The sequence below is a fragment of the Pristiophorus japonicus genome, chromosome 1, assembly GCF_044704955.1.
Source record: "Pristiophorus japonicus isolate sPriJap1 chromosome 1, sPriJap1.hap1, whole genome shotgun sequence".
NCBI classification, from domain to species: Eukaryota; Metazoa; Chordata; class Chondrichthyes; family Pristiophoridae; genus Pristiophorus; species Pristiophorus japonicus.
The window spans coordinates 302,987,226-303,007,201 of NC_091977.1; the positions used below are offsets into that span (position 1 = coordinate 302,987,226).

The 19,976-nt window shown below is 44.0% G+C and overlaps 1 protein-coding gene across 1 annotated transcript; it reads right to left on the reverse strand.

Annotated features, from left to right (window-relative positions):
• Positions 1-8,499: 8,499 nt before the first annotated feature.
• LOC139271663 (transcriptional regulator Myc-like) lies at positions 8,500-12,272 on the reverse strand. Its single transcript, XM_070888529.1, has 3 exons — positions 11,961-12,272; positions 10,629-11,414; positions 8,500-9,755 (listed from the first exon to the last, which is right to left on the reverse strand). Exons 2-3 carry the CDS (start codon positions 11,383-11,385, stop codon positions 9,103-9,105), a joined length of 1,410 nt encoding a protein of 469 aa, XP_070744630.1. The 5' UTR covers positions 11,386-11,414; positions 11,961-12,272; the 3' UTR covers positions 8,500-9,102.
• Positions 12,273-19,976: the final 7,704 nt, after the last annotated feature.

The following is a 19,976-nucleotide window of genomic DNA, read 5'->3' on the forward strand; positions in this document are numbered from 1 at the left end:
ACTTTGATATGTGATCTTGGTCCATGGACTTGTGTGTTTACAAAGCAAGTTAGAGCCAGAATCAGTGTAGTGAGACAGACTGAATGTCCCCATTATTCACAAACATAGCGCACAATCCAAGGGTGAAATCACCCCTACAAAACAAGGCTGGGGGAAGATTCTCTTATTTTAGAACAGTGGATCTCCTGCAGCTGACTGTTGCACTTGTAAATATAAAGAACTTGCCCGTTGTCAGTCTGGTGGCAACAAAGAGTAATTATTCTCTGTTTTTGTGAACTTACATTGGGTATGCCTGCTCCACTTCCGCCCATGAAGTATGCCGAGCTAGTTTAGTGAGTTTGGCGTTGGAAACATCAAAGCTGCCCAAGTGAACCACTCAGGTTAAAAGAGAGATCAATAATGAAACTATTACACCACATGCCAGCTGGAAGTTCAGCACAATTCGCCGAAGGGATCAGCATCGCTCGTCCAGGGGTCAGCATGTGCTGCTCTCTTCAAACCATGTTTTTATTTGCAGCAAAGCAAATAGCACCATAATACAAAAAATTGCATCTGAATATTGAGGATGTTTTACACTTTAACTGGACATTCCTGGTAACAGAACTGCTAACATTGTGATGTTGCTGCTAAATTAGCTTCCCCATAATTCATGGGTGTAATGTATTTGTTTCATGGGTTCTTTGCTTAAGAATTCATAACACATTGCTACTAAGAACTAGTTGGTTTATTAACAAAGGTTCAACAATCACAATACACATTACCAGCTCATCCACTATGCTCACAACTGCATACCTCCTCATGGATCCCCTGAACCCAACTGGCTGGGGTTTTAGTGAGTCTTGTGAACATCACGTGACTGGCTAAGCCACTCCAAACTGAACAAATCTGTGAGCATACTCACAGGTGCAGACATTACAATGGTTAAATACACTTATCTGGAGTAGAACTGAGCTCCCTTTTGTTGAGTTACATGATCTTAAACAGGTCACACTTGACAGGGCGAGCATTACAATTGTTCTCATTGTCCCTGTGCTAGTGAGGGTAAAAAAGGCAGGTTTCCTGCCCCTCATCAACCAACCATTTCCTGCTAGAAGCAATGCACATGTGGACGGCAAATGAGGATAGGCCCTGCAATGTCCCACATGCTCACTTTGCATATCAGTATTCACGGGAGCGGTAGCACAGTGGTTATGTTCCTGGACTAGTAACCCAGAGGTCAAGACTAATAATCCTGAGGGGAGTTCAAATCCCACCAGTTAATTAAATAAATCTGGAATAAAAAGCTGGTACAGGTACCAGTAATGGTGACTATGAAACTACCGGATTGTCATAAAAACTGATCTGGTTCACTTATGCCCATTAGGGAAGGAAATTTGCCATCCTTATCTGGTCTGGCCTATATGTGACTCCAGACCCACAGCAATGTGGTTGACTCTTAACTGTTCTCTGAAAGCCACTCAGTTGTAACAAACCGTTACAAGAAACAAGGATAAAACCGGACGGACCACCTGGCATCAACCTTGCATCGGTTTCAGGCACAACAAAGGCACACCCAGCCTAGTCGACCCTGCATCTCTAGTCCTCCTCACTAACATCTGGGGACTTGTGTCAAAATTGGGAGAGCTGTGATACAGACTGGTCAACCAACATCCTGACATAGTCATACTCTCAGAATCATAACTTTCAGCCAACGTCGGGGCAGCAGTGGTATACAGTCAGGAGGGAGTGGCCCTGGGAGTCCTCAACATAGACATGGACCACATGAAGTCTCATGGCATCAGATCAAACATGGGCAAGGAAACCTCCTGCTGATAACCACCTACCGCCCTCCCTCAGCTGATGAATCAGTACTCCTCCATGACCACCACTTGGGAGAAGCACTGAGAGGTAGCAAGGACATAGAATGTACTCTGGGTGGGGGACTTCAATGTACATCAACAAAAATGGCTCAGTAGTACCACTACTGGCCTATTGAGGTACTAGAGGCTTTCACTGCAGGAATTATCACACTTTTGCGAGATCCAAATTACAACTATGTGGCTCAGATGGGAGTTTACTTGTCTCAGTTAAAAGGTAGAGTGGATTCAAGCCAACTTTAACACATCATCTAGGCTGATGGAGGTGTTGAGACAATAAACACAGAAACCCCAGCTACCTGCTCAGGTGGACATTAAAGATCCAATGAAACTATGTGACCAAGAGTGGGGTGCCGCCCGACTAATTACTCCCCCTAAACCTAGGTTCATCTCATCCTGCTTGATATTTCTGCAGCAAACAGTTGCTGTGACTTCTTCAAAGTAATTAATTCTATGTGAAGCACTTTACAATGTTTCGGAGAAACACTACTATGAAAACACTTCTGCCCTACATGATAAATAAACCTCGTTAACATGAGCAGAGCCAAAGAAAAAAGACTTGTATTTATATAGCGTCTTTCACAACCACTGGATGTCCCAAAGCACTTTACAGCCAGTGAAATACTTTTGGACTGTAGTCACTGTTGTAATGTGGGAAACACAGCAGCCAATTTGCACACAAGAAGCTCCCACGAACAGCAATGTGATAATGACCTATAATCTGTTTTTAGTAATGATGATTCAGGGATAAATATTGGCCAGGATAACTCCCCTGCACTCTTCTAATAGTGCTATGGGATCTTTTATGCCCACCTGAGATCATTGCACATCTGAAAGACAGTGCAGCACTGTAATGTCAGCCTAGATTCTTGTGCTCAAGTCTCTGGAGTGGGACTTGAACCCACAACCTTCTGACTTAGAGCCAAGTGTGCTACCCACTGAGTCACAGCTGACACCTCACTGGAGAAAAGCCTTGAAACTGCATTCTTTACTCTTCATCAAGTTGACTGTGGAAAATATTTTATTAAATTCAAAGTAACCAGTCAAATAATTGGACATTTGGTTTAAATATTTTCTGTTATTACCTACTGAGAAAGCAAGATCTTTGCATAACCAATGTCAAGTAAGTTTTCTTAAATTTGTGGAAAAATGTAATTATTTTATTTTATGTTGAATTTATTTTCCTTGTCGATTTTGTCCCCTTCTTTCCTGAAGGTATCAACTCTTTGCTGGGGTTCAGTGCCTGGCTGCCACGTGCCCTTCAGTATCTTTGCCAAGTCGACCGACGATTCAACCTCAGAGCACGTCCTCTCCTTGCCCATCATCCACACGCATGTAGTTCTCACAAGGGTGACAGGGTTTGTATTCCCTGGAATTTAGATGGTTAAGGGATGATTTGATCGAAGTTTTCAAGATATTCAGGGGAACTGATAGGGTAGATGGAGAAAAACTATTTCCGTTGGTTGGGGAGTCTAGGACTAGGGGGCATGGTCTAAAAATTAATGCAAGGCCTTTCAGCAGTGAAGTTAGGAAACACTTCTACATTCAAAGGGTGGTAGAAGTTTGGAACACTCTTCTGTGAATAGCAATTGATGCTCGATCAAATGTTAATTTTAAATCTGAGATCGCTAACTTTTTGTCAACCAAAGGCATTAAGGGACATTTTATTTGTATAGCGCCTTTAACGTAGTAAAAGTTATTACTACATGGGGTAAAGGCGGGTATTTGCAGATCAGCCGTGATTTCATTGAATGACAGCAGGCTCAAGGGGCTAAATGGCCTTCTCCTGTTCCTATGTTCTTAGGGGATTACAGGGCAGCAATTGGGAATGTGAACCATTGGATGATGTTCCCTTCTCAACCCAGGAGCGCTGAGGCCAATTGTAGCTCTTCTACCATCTGCCACTGCAACCCCCTCCTCTCAACGGAGATCAGTTAACTTCGGCACAGACTGGGATTGTATGAAAACTTGTTACAGGGGTTTCTATCAGCTGCTACAAATCTGCTCAATTCTGACTCAGAGGCGAGGGTGCCACCAAGGGTAAATATTACCTGCAGGAATCATAAAAATATACTGCATCAAAAAGAGCATTCATTAGTGACAGCAACAATGTAATATGTTATTAATACATTCTATTGGCAGAAGTTAAAATTAACAATCCTCCTTTTAAGTGGTCAATCTTCAAATTCCTTCTTCCCGCACCCCCCTCCCCGGAAAATACACATGCGTGGAGATCAGATGTCCTCAGGTCAGATAGCCTGCTGTCACACACTGTCATTGCTCATAGTGAATTATGGTCAGTTGACTGCGGTGGCATAGGGCAACTTAGGCCTGTGGAACTGTACTACAGTAAATGTGCCAACATCTTTATAAAAAGGGCTGAAAATTGGAGGCTTTTTTTTTTTATTAGAAAGATGGTCAATCCTTACATTTTCAAATTACTCTACATATTTCACACTGAGATTTATAATAGAACTGCAATTGTAATCCCATTGTCTAGATCTCTGCTGAGCACTTCACAGCAAAGAGTTGAGTAAGCAAGAGATGTTGCAGTATAAATACAATTACAGCAAAGTTATATAATCTCAGAATTATTGAGCTAATTCTCACTAGTGAAAACAATGAATCTCATGGAACTAGAAAATTGACCTAAAAGCATGTTACTCAAATGAGCTGCAACCTTTTATGTCTGGTTCCCATTTGTTAAAATCAATATTTAATCATTAACACAGAAAAGCATAATTAAAATGCTGCAAATGATACTTGGTTGAGTATTCTGAGCATAAACATTCAATCCTGGTACACAGCATTGGCAGAAGACAATCTAGCAGAATGAAAGACAGCACTCAATTCAGATTATCATTGAAACCCCCAACCCTCTACCTCTGAATACTTCGAACCACAGGTGGTAGAGTGCGATGCGAGTTTTCATCCAATTTTTATCTTAGTTTTTACTTTTTCAAATGATACAAAACTCAAAAACAACAGTTTGCATTTCTATAGAGCTTTTAATATAGCAAAATGTCCCAAGGCGCTTCACAGGAGCATTATCAAACAAAATTCAACACCGAGCCACATAAGGAGATACAGTATCTGGACAGGTGACCAAAAGCTTGGTCAAAGAGATAGATTTGAAGGAGCATCTTAAAAGGAGAGAGGTAGAAAGGCAGAGGGGTTTAGGGAGGGAATTCCAGAGCTTAAGGCCGAGGTAGATGACAGCACAGCCATAAATGGAGGGGCAAAGTAAATTGGGGATGCACAAGAGGCCTGAATTAGAGGAACAAAGAGTTCTCTGGAGGGTTGTAGGGCTGCAGGAGGTTCAGTGATAGGCACTATTAACATGGTGCCAAATTTGTTGGGAACCAAAAAATTGTCTAAAAAAACTAAAAGCACCAACACTCATTGCAACATAATTTATATTCCAATCAACTGAACACCTGAGGGCATCATCTTTCATGAGAAGTTACCCAGAAGCAAAAGATCAATAACCTCGTTTTCCCGTTTACCTTTTCAAATGGGTAAACGCCATAGTTATATATGCACCTGCTTCAGTGCTAAAAACGACTCTTTAAAAAAAACACTTTACAGCCATGTCTATTTCACAAATCTGCAACACTGCTGCATGTCACTTTCTTTGGGGAAAGTCAACAGATTTGAATTGTCTCACTCTGGTCCTTATTCTACTTTGGCTGCCCAGCTTCGCAGCAGATTTGAAGTGAGTTTTATTGCAATCTGCAACAGTGAGAGGTCTCCTTAACTGCGCTGCGGATCTCAGGCAGGGACTGGATAACGGTTAGGTAATGCAGGAAATACGAACTCATAATCACCGCCTACTGGATAGATCATCTCCTGTGCTTCTCTGTGGTGGGGAGGGAGAGAAAAATAAATCTCAAAGCCCCATCAAATGGCACGCTAAGTGAGCAGAAATACGTTTTGCATCAGCACTGATGCTCAGATCCTGAATAAATATTTCACAAGCAAGGCACAAGTGATCCTGGCTTCTAAACTTTCACAATTCAATAGAAATGTTTGGGGAGGGGGTAGGTTATTAATATTCTGTTCTTGCATCAAAAGAAACCTCCTGCAGTTAAAAAAACATATTAAACCCGACGTTTGAAAAGCTTAGCTTGTACATTTAAAAAGGGGGCGAGAAGCCCAATAAATAGGCATTTAGGAGCCACTGGGGAGGAAAGTGTAGAGAAGAGGAGAGGGGGATGGGAACCTACAGCTTGAAAGGAGTGCACAATATTTTTAAGAGCTCACATTTGTTTTTTTTTAAAAACACCCATCCAGTTCAAGCTTACCCACCACCGAAAGACAAGAGTTCGAGCAATGTTTTAACTTGCAACTCTATGCAACTTGGGCTGTATTTTGAAGCGGATTTGGTGTCTCTGCACCACCCCCACCCCACCAGCAAACTTACTGTAAATCATAGCACAAGTTATGGGCCCGGTCAGATTTTAGAGTGAAACAAAAGGAAAAAAAACACTGGCCATGCGATTCTCACACGAAAGCAGAAGTTAAATAATAATAATAATACAGTAAGAGCTCACAACTCACTCACCCCAGATCAGCTAGGCGGCCCACTCTTCCGGTGCATCAGTGCAGATAAGTGCATGACATGTTGCAAAAATAGATATTTTTTAAAAAGCAACACACACACATAAATAAACAGTTGCCAATTAAATCCCCCTCTCCTTCTATAACAATTCACCTTGAGTGTCAGTGCAAAGGACAGAGAGGGTGCTGTGATTGAAGCAGGGGGTTATTTTCCATTGCACAGGGGCTGCAGGTTGCTGCTCCTTGCTGCTCCTCCATCATTATTCCATGTGCTCGCACGCCTTGAGCTCGCGGCGTCAATGGAACGTCCCCCAACGTCTGACGTCACGGGACCGTCCAGGCCAGCGCGCGCGGGGGCGGGGGAAATCACCCATTCACGCGCGCGCGGAGCCCCAGCAATGTACAGGCAATGGAGCTTTCATTAATAGCCCATTAGTTTGTTATTTTAAAATAGGGAGGAGGTGGAATGCAACTTCTCTATTGCAATGCAATAAAGGAAACACTTTCTGCAATTCCCTCCCCCAACCTGTAGCATGCAACGTCACTGGAATAATTGTTTTTGTCCAACCTATATAGACAAGTCATCATGCTTGCAGACATGGATGTGTTTCCACCGCACCCCCCCCCCCCCTTCCTTTGCAAATGAAACAACTTGAACATTTGTAGAATATTTTCAGCATTTTCTGTTTGTATTTGTATAATCATCTTGAGCAATTTAGGGATGTGTGTGCCTGAAAAGACAGTTACTTCCAAGTTCCATGTATTGAATCTTGATGCAGACTGATTGTTGACATATTCCAAATAAATACAATGATGTTGAAATAAACCATAAGCGCTAAAGCCTTCTCCTCCACGTTTTGGAAAAAATGCCATGTTGGCATAATAAATGTGAGAAAAGAACAGCACTAAGGAGATTGAGAATTAGCATTTGTATGGCAATTTACTAATTAAATCACTGAGCAAGAACCAATGCAAATGATTATGAACACTTTCATTACTTTTATCATTCCATTTTTTGTACAAGATCAAGTGTTTAATTATTGCCTACTTAATTACTGTATTTCCTTTACTCGTGGGACTTAAAGTCAGGGACCATGCAGACGCAAAGCTGTGTTCCTGACTCCAAGAGTCTGTACATGTTTGGCAACCTCAAATGGACTTATAATAAATCATACAACAAAAAAACTATTAACAAATGAGACCCGGATGATTATGTGTGCAGGCATTTAATATAAGCTGGTGTTAAGGTCAACTTCTGTAACTTTAAGTACCATCAGTTATAAGGGCACGAGGATGTTACCACGCCCACTATTTGCCAGTCTGCAAAAAATACCCAGAGCATGGATTTTTTATTTAACTGCCTATTTCTCTTGGGGGCAAAGTAAAATATTCAAAATTGTACAGAATTGTCTAGCAAATATGCACAATCCCATTAAAAACAGCTAGAATTCTGCTTCCCCCCCACCACACTTCACTTTACAGGCTTGCTGTGATTTCCAGTAAACACTGACTATAGCTACAATTATTGAAGAGCCTTCCAGCTGACCACACAAACGTAATCTCTTTCACTTGTCTTCCAGCATATTTGTCAACCACACCCAGCGTCTTCTTTCCCTTTCTGTGGTCATTGTATAAACCAGCTCTTTACTCACTGCACACTTAATATGTAGGTTTGAAGAACGATGAATGAGTTAATTTCATAAACGATTCAACTGGGGTAATCTAAATATCAAAGCAAATAATATGGCTCGGTTACTTAATTGTTACATCTGTCACATTTGTATAGTTGGAGGGAGTATTCTGTGCCTTTTAATTATTTCCTGTTTCGATGTGGCTAATGGTTCTGAATGAATACATGTCTTCCATTGTAGAACACATCCCTCTCCCCTCTCTACTCCAAGATTCTCATGAGTAAATTCTGGGTGAAGATTAACAGTTGATCTGTCTTATCTTCCCTTGCTGAAATCTATTTTCTTTCCTTCAACTCAAAACATTTCCTCAATTTGGAGGGGGGAATGATACATCAAATACAGTACTTTGAATGAAATCGACACATGAAAAATAAAAGACCGCAGTCAAGGAGTAGATTAACATTTTTTTATGGCACAAATCACATGCTAACTGAGAAACGGTGCAAACAAACCCAATTTCCAGCTTGGCACAACTGGTTAGCAAGTGATATTACATTGTAACAGTAAATACATTTTCTACAGCAATTTAGTAACTGTACAAATTTCTTTACAAAAATTGAGATAAAACACAAAGTTTCAATTTCAAACTATTTAGACCTGCAAATGGTCAACCTCAAGATTTTGTATTTTTTTACGAAAAATAAATGCATTAAATACAAATATATCTGTAAATTAAAGTAAAACATTAGCGAAACTAATACACGGCAATATTCTTCCCCTCCAGAGAAAAAGGGTGGATGTCCCGTTTTCTCATTTTCTAGAGTCTTTAGTTATGATGAGGCAGTATCACATATTTCTGGCCAAAAATCAAAGTGTCTCCACAAAGAGGCTGGCCATGGTTGTGTAGTTTCAGTCTAGTTATGCAAATGTTGCATCAGCATGCAAGAACAGGAAAAAAAGGATTCAGAATATTCTTTATATTCATGGACTGGCAATGTCTTGGATTAGACAGCAGAAATGCCCTCAGGCAGTCTATAAAAACAAAAAAAGGAGTTTTAATATTTCTGTCTGCTAGAGTTCCTCAGCTGTTCAAGCCTGTGTTTCAGCTGTTCTCGCTTTCTCCTCAATTGTTCTTTCTCTGACATCAGTCTCTGTTCATCTGACTGGACTGACAATATGTGCTCTGTTGCCTTTTTGAGTATGACCACTTTGGCAGCTTTGTCATTCTTTGCCACCTCCGGGATCTGATCCCTTAAAGCGAAAAAGCTCAGTTTCAGCTCGTTCCTCCTCTGGCGCTCCAGGACGTTGTGCGTCCGCCTCTTGTCGTTTTCCTCTGAGTCCGACGTCCTCGGGCTCGGGCATTTCCCTTTGCTGTTGGTGCTGATCTGCTTGAGGATTCGACTGCTCTCCACTTTGAGGCGTTTGGCAGGGGGCTGCGGGGAGGGCGCGGCGTAGTTGTGCTGATAAATGGGGACGTGGCACCGCTTGAGAACCAGGGGACTGTGCTGAGGCCTGGCAATCCTGGCCGTGTTCGTATTCAACTCGGCTTTCCTGGGGTAAGACTGCCTCTTCTCAACAGTCACAACGTCAATTTCTTCCTCATCGTCCTCATCATCATCATCATCATCGTCGTCGTCGTCATCATCATCATCATCTTCCTCCTCATCTTCCTCCTCCTCTTCTTCTTCCTCATCCTCCTGTTCCTCTTCTATAAATGGTAGGGAGCAAAAGAGAAGTTAGAGACAATTCACGTGGCTGTGCACTGACTACAAGTAAAAGTGACGAAATGGAGCATTCCTTTCAAAGGGGCCCCAGTCAGCTGATATTTGCATTACAGCGCAGCATTAAATTCAACCCAAGCCTGTTCAGTGGAGGAAATTGCGCAATGACGCCTTATATACCCGCACCAACTTCTCTCTCTTCCCTCCCCACTCCCAAGACAGAACCTGCCACAGCGCCGAAATGAGAAGTTGATCGAAACAAGCCCTGTTGGGGGGGGGCGGGGGTGGAAAGAGAGTAGGAAAAAAAATTATTTCATAAGGCTGACGCCCTCTTTAAACCTCGCCTGCCCGGAATGCCCAACCCCCCTGATTACACTTTCACCCAGTTTGTCGCCGGACAACCTGACTTTAACCGGCGCACGCACACACAAATCTGCGCAAATTATTTTTTTGTAATGCATTCGCACAAATGTTAAATGCAACACACGTTGGCTTTTTTCCCCCTGTATGTGCAAAAGAAATAAAGTGAGCCACGCAACTCCCTCCCCCGTCTGCACCGCTTCCAGTTTCCAAGTTAACTCTTGCAAGGCAATTCAGGAATGCAACCCAAGAGTTTAATGGAACGAATTTTGTTTTAATGAATAAGGCGACCCGGGAATCAGATGTCTCTTATTAAAAAGGGTGATTCCATTTCCCAAGTTAACACTTCCAAAGCAAATCACCAATACGACCCCAAGAGTTTAACGCCAAAAAAAATATTTGCAATCCTCCCTCCCCTTAAAAAAATGCATAAAAATGAAAAGGCGTCACATTTTAATGTATATAGGGGTTGCAATGTTACAAATGCAAGCTTGGCTTACCGGAGTCAGTTGGCGTGTCTGTGGCGGGCGGGCTGCTGGCGGTGGCAGGGAGCGGCAGAGCCACTTTGTGCTCGCTGAAGGGGTAGGGAAAGACGACGGACGGGTCGATGCACTCGGCGGCCGAGGTGTTGAGGTCGTGCAGGTAGGTGGTGGAAGCGGCGCTCAGAGCCATGCCCAGGTGTCCGGGGGAGGCGGAGGCAGAGGCGGCTGCAGACGGCGGGGGCAATGCATTGGCAGCAGAAGCAGAGGAGGATGCAGCGGGCGAATTGGAGCGGGCCGAAGACAAGGGTGCATGGTGATTATTGCAAGAACTGGAGATGATGGAGGAGGTCTCCTTCCTGGCCGCTTGCAGCGAGGCTAGCCGCTCGCTCACCACCTTCTCCAGCTTGGCGGCGGCCGAGAAGCCGCTCCACATGCAGTCCTGGATGATGATGGACTTGAGCACCGACTCGGACTCGGCGTCGCAGATGAAGCTCTGGTTGACCAGGTCGTCGCCCAGGAACTCGGTGACCATCTCCAGCTGGTCGGCGGTGGAGGGGAAGAGGCTGGGCGGCAGGCTGAAGCTGGGCCGGCGGCTGGGCGACAGCGGCGGTGTGGGCAGCAGCTCGAACTTCTTCCAGATGTCCTCGCTGGGCGCCGGCAGTTGCTGCTGGTAGAAGTTCTCCTCCTCATCGTAGAAAACCGGCTGGAAGGAGTCGTAGTCGTAGTCGTAGTTGTAGCTCTTGCCCAGGAAAGTGGGAGAGGCAGTCAGGGGCATCTTTCCAAAATTTTGGGGAGGGGACAACTCTGCAAATCGCCCAAAAATGGGGGGAAACAAAAAATTATTTTTTTAATTAAAAATCTTTTTTGGGGGCTTAAAATTAATAAATGCAACTGCAAAAAGATTTTGCATTGGTTTTCATTCTCCAACACACACACACAGACACACACAAGCCCCTTTATACTCCTCACCCGGTCTTTAAATGTCAGGCATTGACGCAGCTCTTTAAACAAAACTACACAGCCAATGCTTATTGCAAAGTCTCAATAACTTCGACTTACAACCATTGGAACAACCGCAGAAAAAAAAACAAGCGTGTCTCAAAATGAATGAAATTGTATCTTTAAAAAAAATCTTTGTTTGTATTTATCTACAGATTTTTTCCCCCAAATGATATAAAATGCAACGCCGGGTTACATAAAGCAGCAGCAGCAAACGCCGGCCGGCTCCAGAAATGCCGGCTAGGGTTGGGCGCTTTGTTCCAATGAGTTTATTTATATATATATATATACATACACACACACACACAGATATATATATAAAACAAATAATAAGCAGAAAACAGCACTTACCGGGGGAGTGGGGGAGGGGGGGGGAATTGCAGCGACTGAGACAGGGGCTTCCAGGAACTCAGCACCGCGGCAGCAATGTAATAAAGTCCCAAAAGCCAGCGGAGCACCCTTTCCTCTCCTCGCCTTTTCCAAATCCCTTTTCTTCTTCCTTCTAGTGTCTTGAGGCTGCTGGTGCTGCAGTCTGCAGGAAACAAGGCACAATGATGGGCTGAATGAGTTTGCAGCCTATATACACTGGTCTGGTCTCCTGTATGTGTATCTCTCAGCCCTCACTCCCCCTTGCCACACTAAAGTGCTTTAACCTAGAGTGCGTGTAACCCGGTTTAATGCTTTGATACAGTCCCGCCCCCTTCCCATCCCCTCCCCCGCGCCAAACACCTACGTTTTTGGCGCCAAAAAGACGCATCTTCTGTAACAATTTTCTGATGTTATTGCAACCAATACATTTCGCAACATGTAACAAAACAACAATCCCCTCCCTCCCTCAACACACAGCCGCCCCCCCCCCCCCAAATAAATTTCACAGCCATCTCTTTATTCAGGCCAGTAGAGCAGAGGGATTTTTTTGGAGACTGGATAGAAATGTTATTGAAAGAGGACGGACTATTTTCTCTGTAAGATTACAGTCCTTGAAGTGAGGAGCAGAGGGCGGTGCCGTAGTAAAAAAATAACTTATTCAGTGCCAGCTGGCAAAGGGAACATTTAGAAGGGGATTAATTCGATCAATATTGAGCACGTCTATTGTTTCTTATTTCAGTGTTGGCTATTTTCTGCTCCCCCATAGTTCTTTTTCTCTCAAAGGTAATGATTTACTCAATCTAAGATAAATATTTAAAAGAGTTGGACTAAATTATTCACTCACCAGAGAATCACGTCAAAATGAGTTCATTAATACCTTTACTACCTGTTTTCCTTTGTCTTTCTCTTTGTTTTAAATTTTAAGCCGTTTTTTTTAAATGGTAGGAGCACAACATCCTCTGCACTATTTATTCCAACCCTCCCGGTGCTGCATATGCTGTGTTTATATTACTGCTTTTGTATCAAAACATCGATGATTCATTCATTTTACAGTACACGGTAATACAATTAGTAAATATGACCTAACTGTCAAGAATACAATGAATACATATTAATCCTGTAAATAGACGATTGCCCTCTCAAATATGTTTTTGTAAAGTGGGAGGGAATTATAAAAAGTTATACTGTATAAACATTTAGAACCACGTCAGTGAAAAATAAATGTGTGAAAATCTGTGTATCAGTAGGAAGAACATTTAAAAAAACTGGATTTTCAAAAGCACAAGCTGAATATGATCTATGCTGCCCCGATACAGAGAGGGGTTGTAAAAGTATCAATTGAATTTCCCGCGATTGCTCCATGGCAACCAAACCCAATATTTAAAACAAACCTAACCCCATTTATTTCTGACACTAAACGAGTAACAGACATAACAAAAAGTAGACTTGTCTTATTTGGTATATACATATATATATTTAATTAGAGCAAAATAGTGAAAACAAACAAATGGATTTATAAAGTACAAATATGTTAGGAATAAATATAAATATTATCTCGACATCTAAATTTCAGATATTATTTTCTTGAACTGTCTTTCTCTTTTGGTCGATACTTTAACTATTTTCTATGTGACGCATGAATTAATGTTTAACATATAGCATCACAATCTTTTCTAACTTGTAACGTTTAAATAATTTTTTTTTACACATTTGGGATAGTCTCTCAGAACGTGTTATCAAGTGACAGTGGGAACATCTTTCAAATCTCTCAAGCAAAATAAAAATCCCTATAATTGTAGAGGTTCGAAGATTAACTTCCTTGTTAAACACTGACATACACTTGGGGTGGGGGGTGAGCTGCTGCATTGCTCGTAGTCTATACAACGAACAAGGTGTTTCCATTGTGACGCGACTCTGGTTTTCTGCAGTGTATGAAGTTGATGAAATAAATAGAAATGTTGAACGTGAATCCGCAACGAAGAAATTGTCAAGGGCTAAAAATGTTCGACTAAAATGGTTCAATCGCGCCCTCTGCTGCTCAATCGCGGAGAACATGACTTTACTCACAATAGGGCTATTCATTTCCTTGACGGAAATGAGTGGCATGAATTGTGAGAACGGCGCCCAGTTATATATCAATTCATCTCTTAGATTAGGATCACCGGCTGTCTTTGGATTCGCTGCACAATGTAATCACTATTTGTTAATCAGTTCATATAATGTAGGTGTGCACCAACTTTATAATGTTCTTGCTGCCAACGTTTGCCAAACATTAACACAGCCCAAGTACTTGGAATCCTAATTTCATGACTAAACCTTTAACAAATGTTTATAGGGTCACTTTTACCACCGGTGTGTTTGGTCCCACAATGTTTTTTTTGCCAAGTTAAAATGTCTGAATTCTGACCAGATGATGGTGAATATATCTTTTGACTTATAAGGTGTTGCAGCAACACAAAGTGAGAGTGTCATTCTGGGTCATTCAGAGTCCCCCTTTGGGATGGCCATCTCACACCTCTTGCGGTTGACACCACATGAAGTATAACTCCAGTATAACGTGTAAGGATTATCAGCGGGGAGCAGAGCTCTGCTCAAAGGCACACTCGAGCTGAGCCATGTCCTGGTCTCGAGAGTTTTACATAACAACATAAGAACATAAGAATTAGGAACAGGAGTAGGCCATCTGGCCCCTCGAGCCTGCTCCGCCATTCAAAAAGATCATAGCTGATCTGGCCGTGGACTCAGCTCCACTTACCCACCCGCTCCCCATAACCTTTAATTCCCTTATTGGTTAAAAATCTATCAATCTGTGATTTGAATACATTTAATAAGCTAGCCTCAACTGCTTCCTTGGGCAGAGAATTCCACAGATTCACAACCCTTTGGGAAAAGAAATTCCTTCTCAACTCGATTTTAAATTGGCTCCCCCATATTTTGAGGCTGTGCCCCCTAGTTCTAGTCTCCCCGACCAGTGGAAACAACCTCTCTGCCTATCTTGTCTATCCCTTTCATTATTTTAAATGTTTCTATAAGATCACCCCTCATCCTTCTGAACTAGCCAGTCTACTCAATCTATCATCATAAGGTAACCCCCTCATCTCCGGAATCAGCCCAGTGAATCATCTCTGTACCCCTTCCAAGGCTAGTATATCCTTCCTTAAGTAAGGTGACCAAAACTGCACGCAGTACTCCAGGTGCGGCCTCACCAATACCCTGTACAGTTGCAGCAGGACCTCCCTGCTTTTGTACTCCATCCCTCTCGCAATGAAGGCTAACATTCCATTCGCCTTCCTGATTACCTGCTGCACCTGCAAACTAACTTTTTGGGACTCATGCACAAGGACCCCCAGGTCCCTCTGCACTGCAGCATGTTGTAATTTCTCCCCATTCAAATAATATTCCCTTTTACTGTTTTTTTTTCCAAGGTGGATGACCTCACATTTTCCGACATTGTATTCCATCTGCCAAACCTTAGCCCATTCGCTTAACCTATCTAAATCTCTTTGCAGCCTCTCTGTGTCCTCTACACAACCCGCTTTCCCACTAATCTTTGTGTCATCTGCAAATTTTGTCACACTACATTCTGTCCCCTCTTCCAGGTCATTTATGTATATTGTAAACAGTTGTGGTCCCAGCACCGATCCCTGTAGCACATCACTAACCACCGATTTCCAACCCGAAAAGGACCCATTTATCCCAACTCTCTGCTTTCTGTTAGCCAGCCAATTCTTGATCCATGCTAATACATTTCCTCTGACTCCGCATACCTTTATCTTCTGCAGTAACCTTTTGTGTGGCACCTTATTGAATGCCTTTTGAAAATCTAAATACACCACATCCATCGGTACCCCTCTATCCACCATGCTCGTTATATCCTCAAAGAATTCCAGTAAATTAGTTAAACATGATTTCCCCTTCATGAATCCATGTTGCGTCTGCTTGATTGCACTATTCCTATCTAGATGTCCCGCGATTTCTTCCTTAATGATAGCTTCAAGCATTTTCCCCACTACAGATGTTAAACTAACCGGCCTTTTGTCTGCCTCCTTTTTTAAACAGAGGCGTTACATTAGCTGCTTTCCAATCCGCTGGTACCTCCCCAGAGTCCAGAGAATTTTGGTAGATTAAAAAAATGTACTTGTTCATGAAATATGGGCATCGCTGGAAAGGCGGCATTTATTGCCCATTGCCCTCGAGAAGGTGGTGGTGAGCCGCCTACTTGAACCGCTGCAGTCCTTGTGATGGTAGTGGGTATTGATCCTGCAGGGAGAAATAATTGATAGTTACTTTGTAATCACCACAGATTCTGACGGTGCCATCTGCCTTGAGGACTGGAACAATCGGACTGGCCCAGTCGTTGAATTCGATCAGCGAAATGATGCCCTCTCATTGCAACCGGTCCAGCTCGATCTCCACCCTCTCTCTCATCATGTACGGTACTGCTCTTGCCTTGTGATGGATGGGTCGCGCCCCGGAATTAGGTGGATCTGCACTTTTGCTCCTTGGAACTTCCCGATGCCTGGTTCGAACAGCGAGGGGAACTTGTTTAAGACCTGAGCACACGAAGTGTCATCAACGGACGAGAGCGCTCAGATGTCATCCCAGTTCCAGCGTATCTTTCCCAGCCAGCTACTGCCGAGCAGAGTGGGACCATCACCCGGTACCACCCAGAGTGATAGCTTGTGCACCACTCCATTGTAGGAGACCTGTACCCACTACCAAAGGCTGGTGATCTTTTTGCAATGCTGGCGGGAGGAAAGACGTTCATGAAGCTGGACTTGACCTCGGCCTACATGACGCAGGAGCTGGGGGAATCATTGAAGGCCCTCACCTGCATCAACATGCGCAAAGGTCTCTTTATTTACAACAGATGCCCAATTGGGATTCTATCAGCCGCGGCAATATTCCAGAGAAACATGGAAAGCTTACTGAAGTCGGTCCCGCGCACCATGGTCTTCCAGGACGACATCTTCATTGGAGGTCGGGACACAGTCGAGCATCTGAAGAACCTGGAGGAGGTTCTTCGTCGACTCAATCGCGTGGGGCTCAGATTAAAACGCTCGAAGTACATTTTCCTGGCACCTGAAATGGAGTTCCTGGGGAGAAGAATTGCGGCGGACAGCATCAGGCCCACCGATTCGAAGACGGATGCAATCGAGAACGCACCGAGGCCACAGAACGTGACGGAGCTGTGGTCGTTTCTAGGACTCCTGAACTACTTTGATAACTTCTTACTGGGTCTCAGCACATTTCCAGAACCACTGCATGTCTTACTGCGCAAAGGAGATGAATGGGTATGAGGTAAAAGCCAAGAAAATGCCTTTGTAAAAGCTAAAAATTTGTTATGCTCAAACAAATTGCTTGTGTTGTATGATCCATGTGATGCGTCGTCATACAGGGTCGGGTGTGTATTGCAACAAGCTTATGAATCTGGGAAATTGCAACTGGTTGTCTATGCATCCAGAAGTCTGTCTAAGGCTGAGAGAGCCTACAGCATGATTGAAAAAGAAGCGTTATCATGTGTTTATAGGGTAAAGAAAATGCATCAATATCTGTTTGGGCTCAAATTTGAATTGGAAACTGACCATAAGCCACTGATATCCCTCTTTTCCGAAAGTAAGGGGATAAATACGAATGCATCGGCCCGCATTCAGAGATGGGCGCTCATGTTGTCCGCATGCAACTACGCCATCCGCCACAGGCCAGGCACAGAAAATTGTGCCGATGCTCTCAGTAGGCTGCCATTGCCCACCACGGGGGTGGAAATGGCACAGCCCGCAGATTTAGTCATGGTAATGGAAGCATTCGAGAGTGAGCAATCACCCGTCACAGCCCAACAGATTAGAACCTGGATGAGTCAGGATCCCTTACTGTCCTTAGTAAAAAATTGTGTGCTTCAGGGGAGCTGGTCCCGTGTCCCATTGGAAATGCAAGAAGAGATAAAGCCGTATAGCGGCACAAAGATGTCTATGCAGGCAGACTGCCTTCTGTGGGGTAATCGGGTAGTGGTCCCCAAGAAGGGCAGGGACACTTTCATCAGTGATCTCCACAGTACTCACCCAGGCACTGTAATGATGAACGCGATAGCCAGATCCCACACGTGGTGGCCCGCTATCGATGCGGACTTAATGTCCTGCGTGCACAAATGTAACATGCTCGCAGTTAAGCAATGCACCCAGAGAGGCACCACTAAATTTATGGTCTTGGCCCTCCAAACCATGGTCCAGGGTCCATGTCGACTATGCAGGCCCGTTTTTGGGTAAAATGGTCCTAGTGGTTGTAGATGCATACTCCAAATGGATTGAATGCGAGATAATGTCGGCAAGCACATCTGCTGCCACCACTGAAAGTCTGCGGGCCATGTTTGCCACGCACAGCCTGCCTAATGTCCTTGTAAGTGACAACGGGCCATGTTTCATCAGTACCGAGTTCAAAGAGTTCATGACCCATAATTGGATCAAACATGTTACATCTGCCCCATTCAAACCAGCATCCAATGGTCAGGCAGAGAGAGCAGTGCAAACTATCAAGCAGAGCTTGAAGAGGGTAACTGAAGGCTCACTGCAGACTCGCCTATTTCGAGTCCTGCTTAGTTACCGCACGAGACCCCACTCGCTCACTGGGATTCCACCCGCTGAACTGCTCATGAAAAGGGCACTTAAGACAAGGCTCTCGTTAGCCCACCCTGATCTACATGAACAGGTAGAGAGCAGGCGGCTTCAACAAAGTACATATCATGATAACGCAAATGTGTCACGCGAAATTGAAATCAATGATCCTGTATTTGTGTTGAACTATGGACAAGGTCCCAAATGGCTTCCCTGCACTGCTGTGGCCAAAGAGGGGCATAGGTTGTTTTGGGTCAAACTTTCAAATGGACTCATTCACCGGAAACACTTGGACCAAATCAAACTCAGATTCACGGACGATCATGAGCAACCCACCTTGGACCCTACTTTCTTTATCCACCCCCCCCCCCAACACACACACACCAGTGGCAACCGATACCGCGGTTGACCATGAAGCAGAACCCATCACCTGCAGCAGCCCAGCAGGATTCACCACACCAGGCAGCCCAGCAAGGTCAGCTGCACAGCAGCCCAGCGAGATCCCAGCAAACGATTCACCAAAACCAGCATTTGCACCGAGATGATCAACCAGGGAAAGAAAGACTCACCTTGTAAATAGTTACACTATTGACTTTGGTGGGGGGGTGTTGTTATATATGTAAACCTGTAAACACCAGAGGGCTCATCCCCTGGAGTCCCAAGGGATCCCACAATCCCTTGGGAGCACCAGTACTTAAGGAGGCCAAACAGGCTGGAGAGGCACTCTGGAGACCTGCAATACAAGTCTAAGGTCACACTTTACTTTGAGCTCACAGTACCTAGTCAGACTCTTTATTCATACATAACAGATCAGGCCAACATCCCCAGCATCGAAGCACTGACCACACTCGACTAGCTCCGTTGGGCGAGCCACATTGTTCGCATGCCTGACACAAAACTCCCAAAGCAAGCGCTTTACTTGGAACTCCGGCATGACAGGCAATCCCCAGGTGGGCAGAGGAAACGTTTCAAGGGCACCCTCAAAGCCTCCTTGATAAAGTGCAACATCCCCACCGACACCTGGGAATCCCTGGCCAAAGACCGCCCTAAGTGGAGAAAGAGCATCTGGGAGGGTGCTGAGCACCTCGAGTCTCATTGCCAAGAGCATGCAGAAAACAAGCGCAGGCAGCGGAAGGAGCGTGCGGCAAACCAGACGCCCCATCCACCCTTTCCTTCAACAACTGTCTGTCCCACCTCTGAAAAAGATTGTAATTCTTGTATTGGACTGTACAGTCACCTGAGAACTCACTTTTAGAGTGGAAGCAAGTCTTCCTCGATTTCGAGGGACTGTCTATGATGATGATGTGGGTCTGGAGTCACACATAGGCCAAACTGGATGGATTGTGGTGGGATTTGAACTCGCATTGCTGGATTATTATTCCAGTAACAT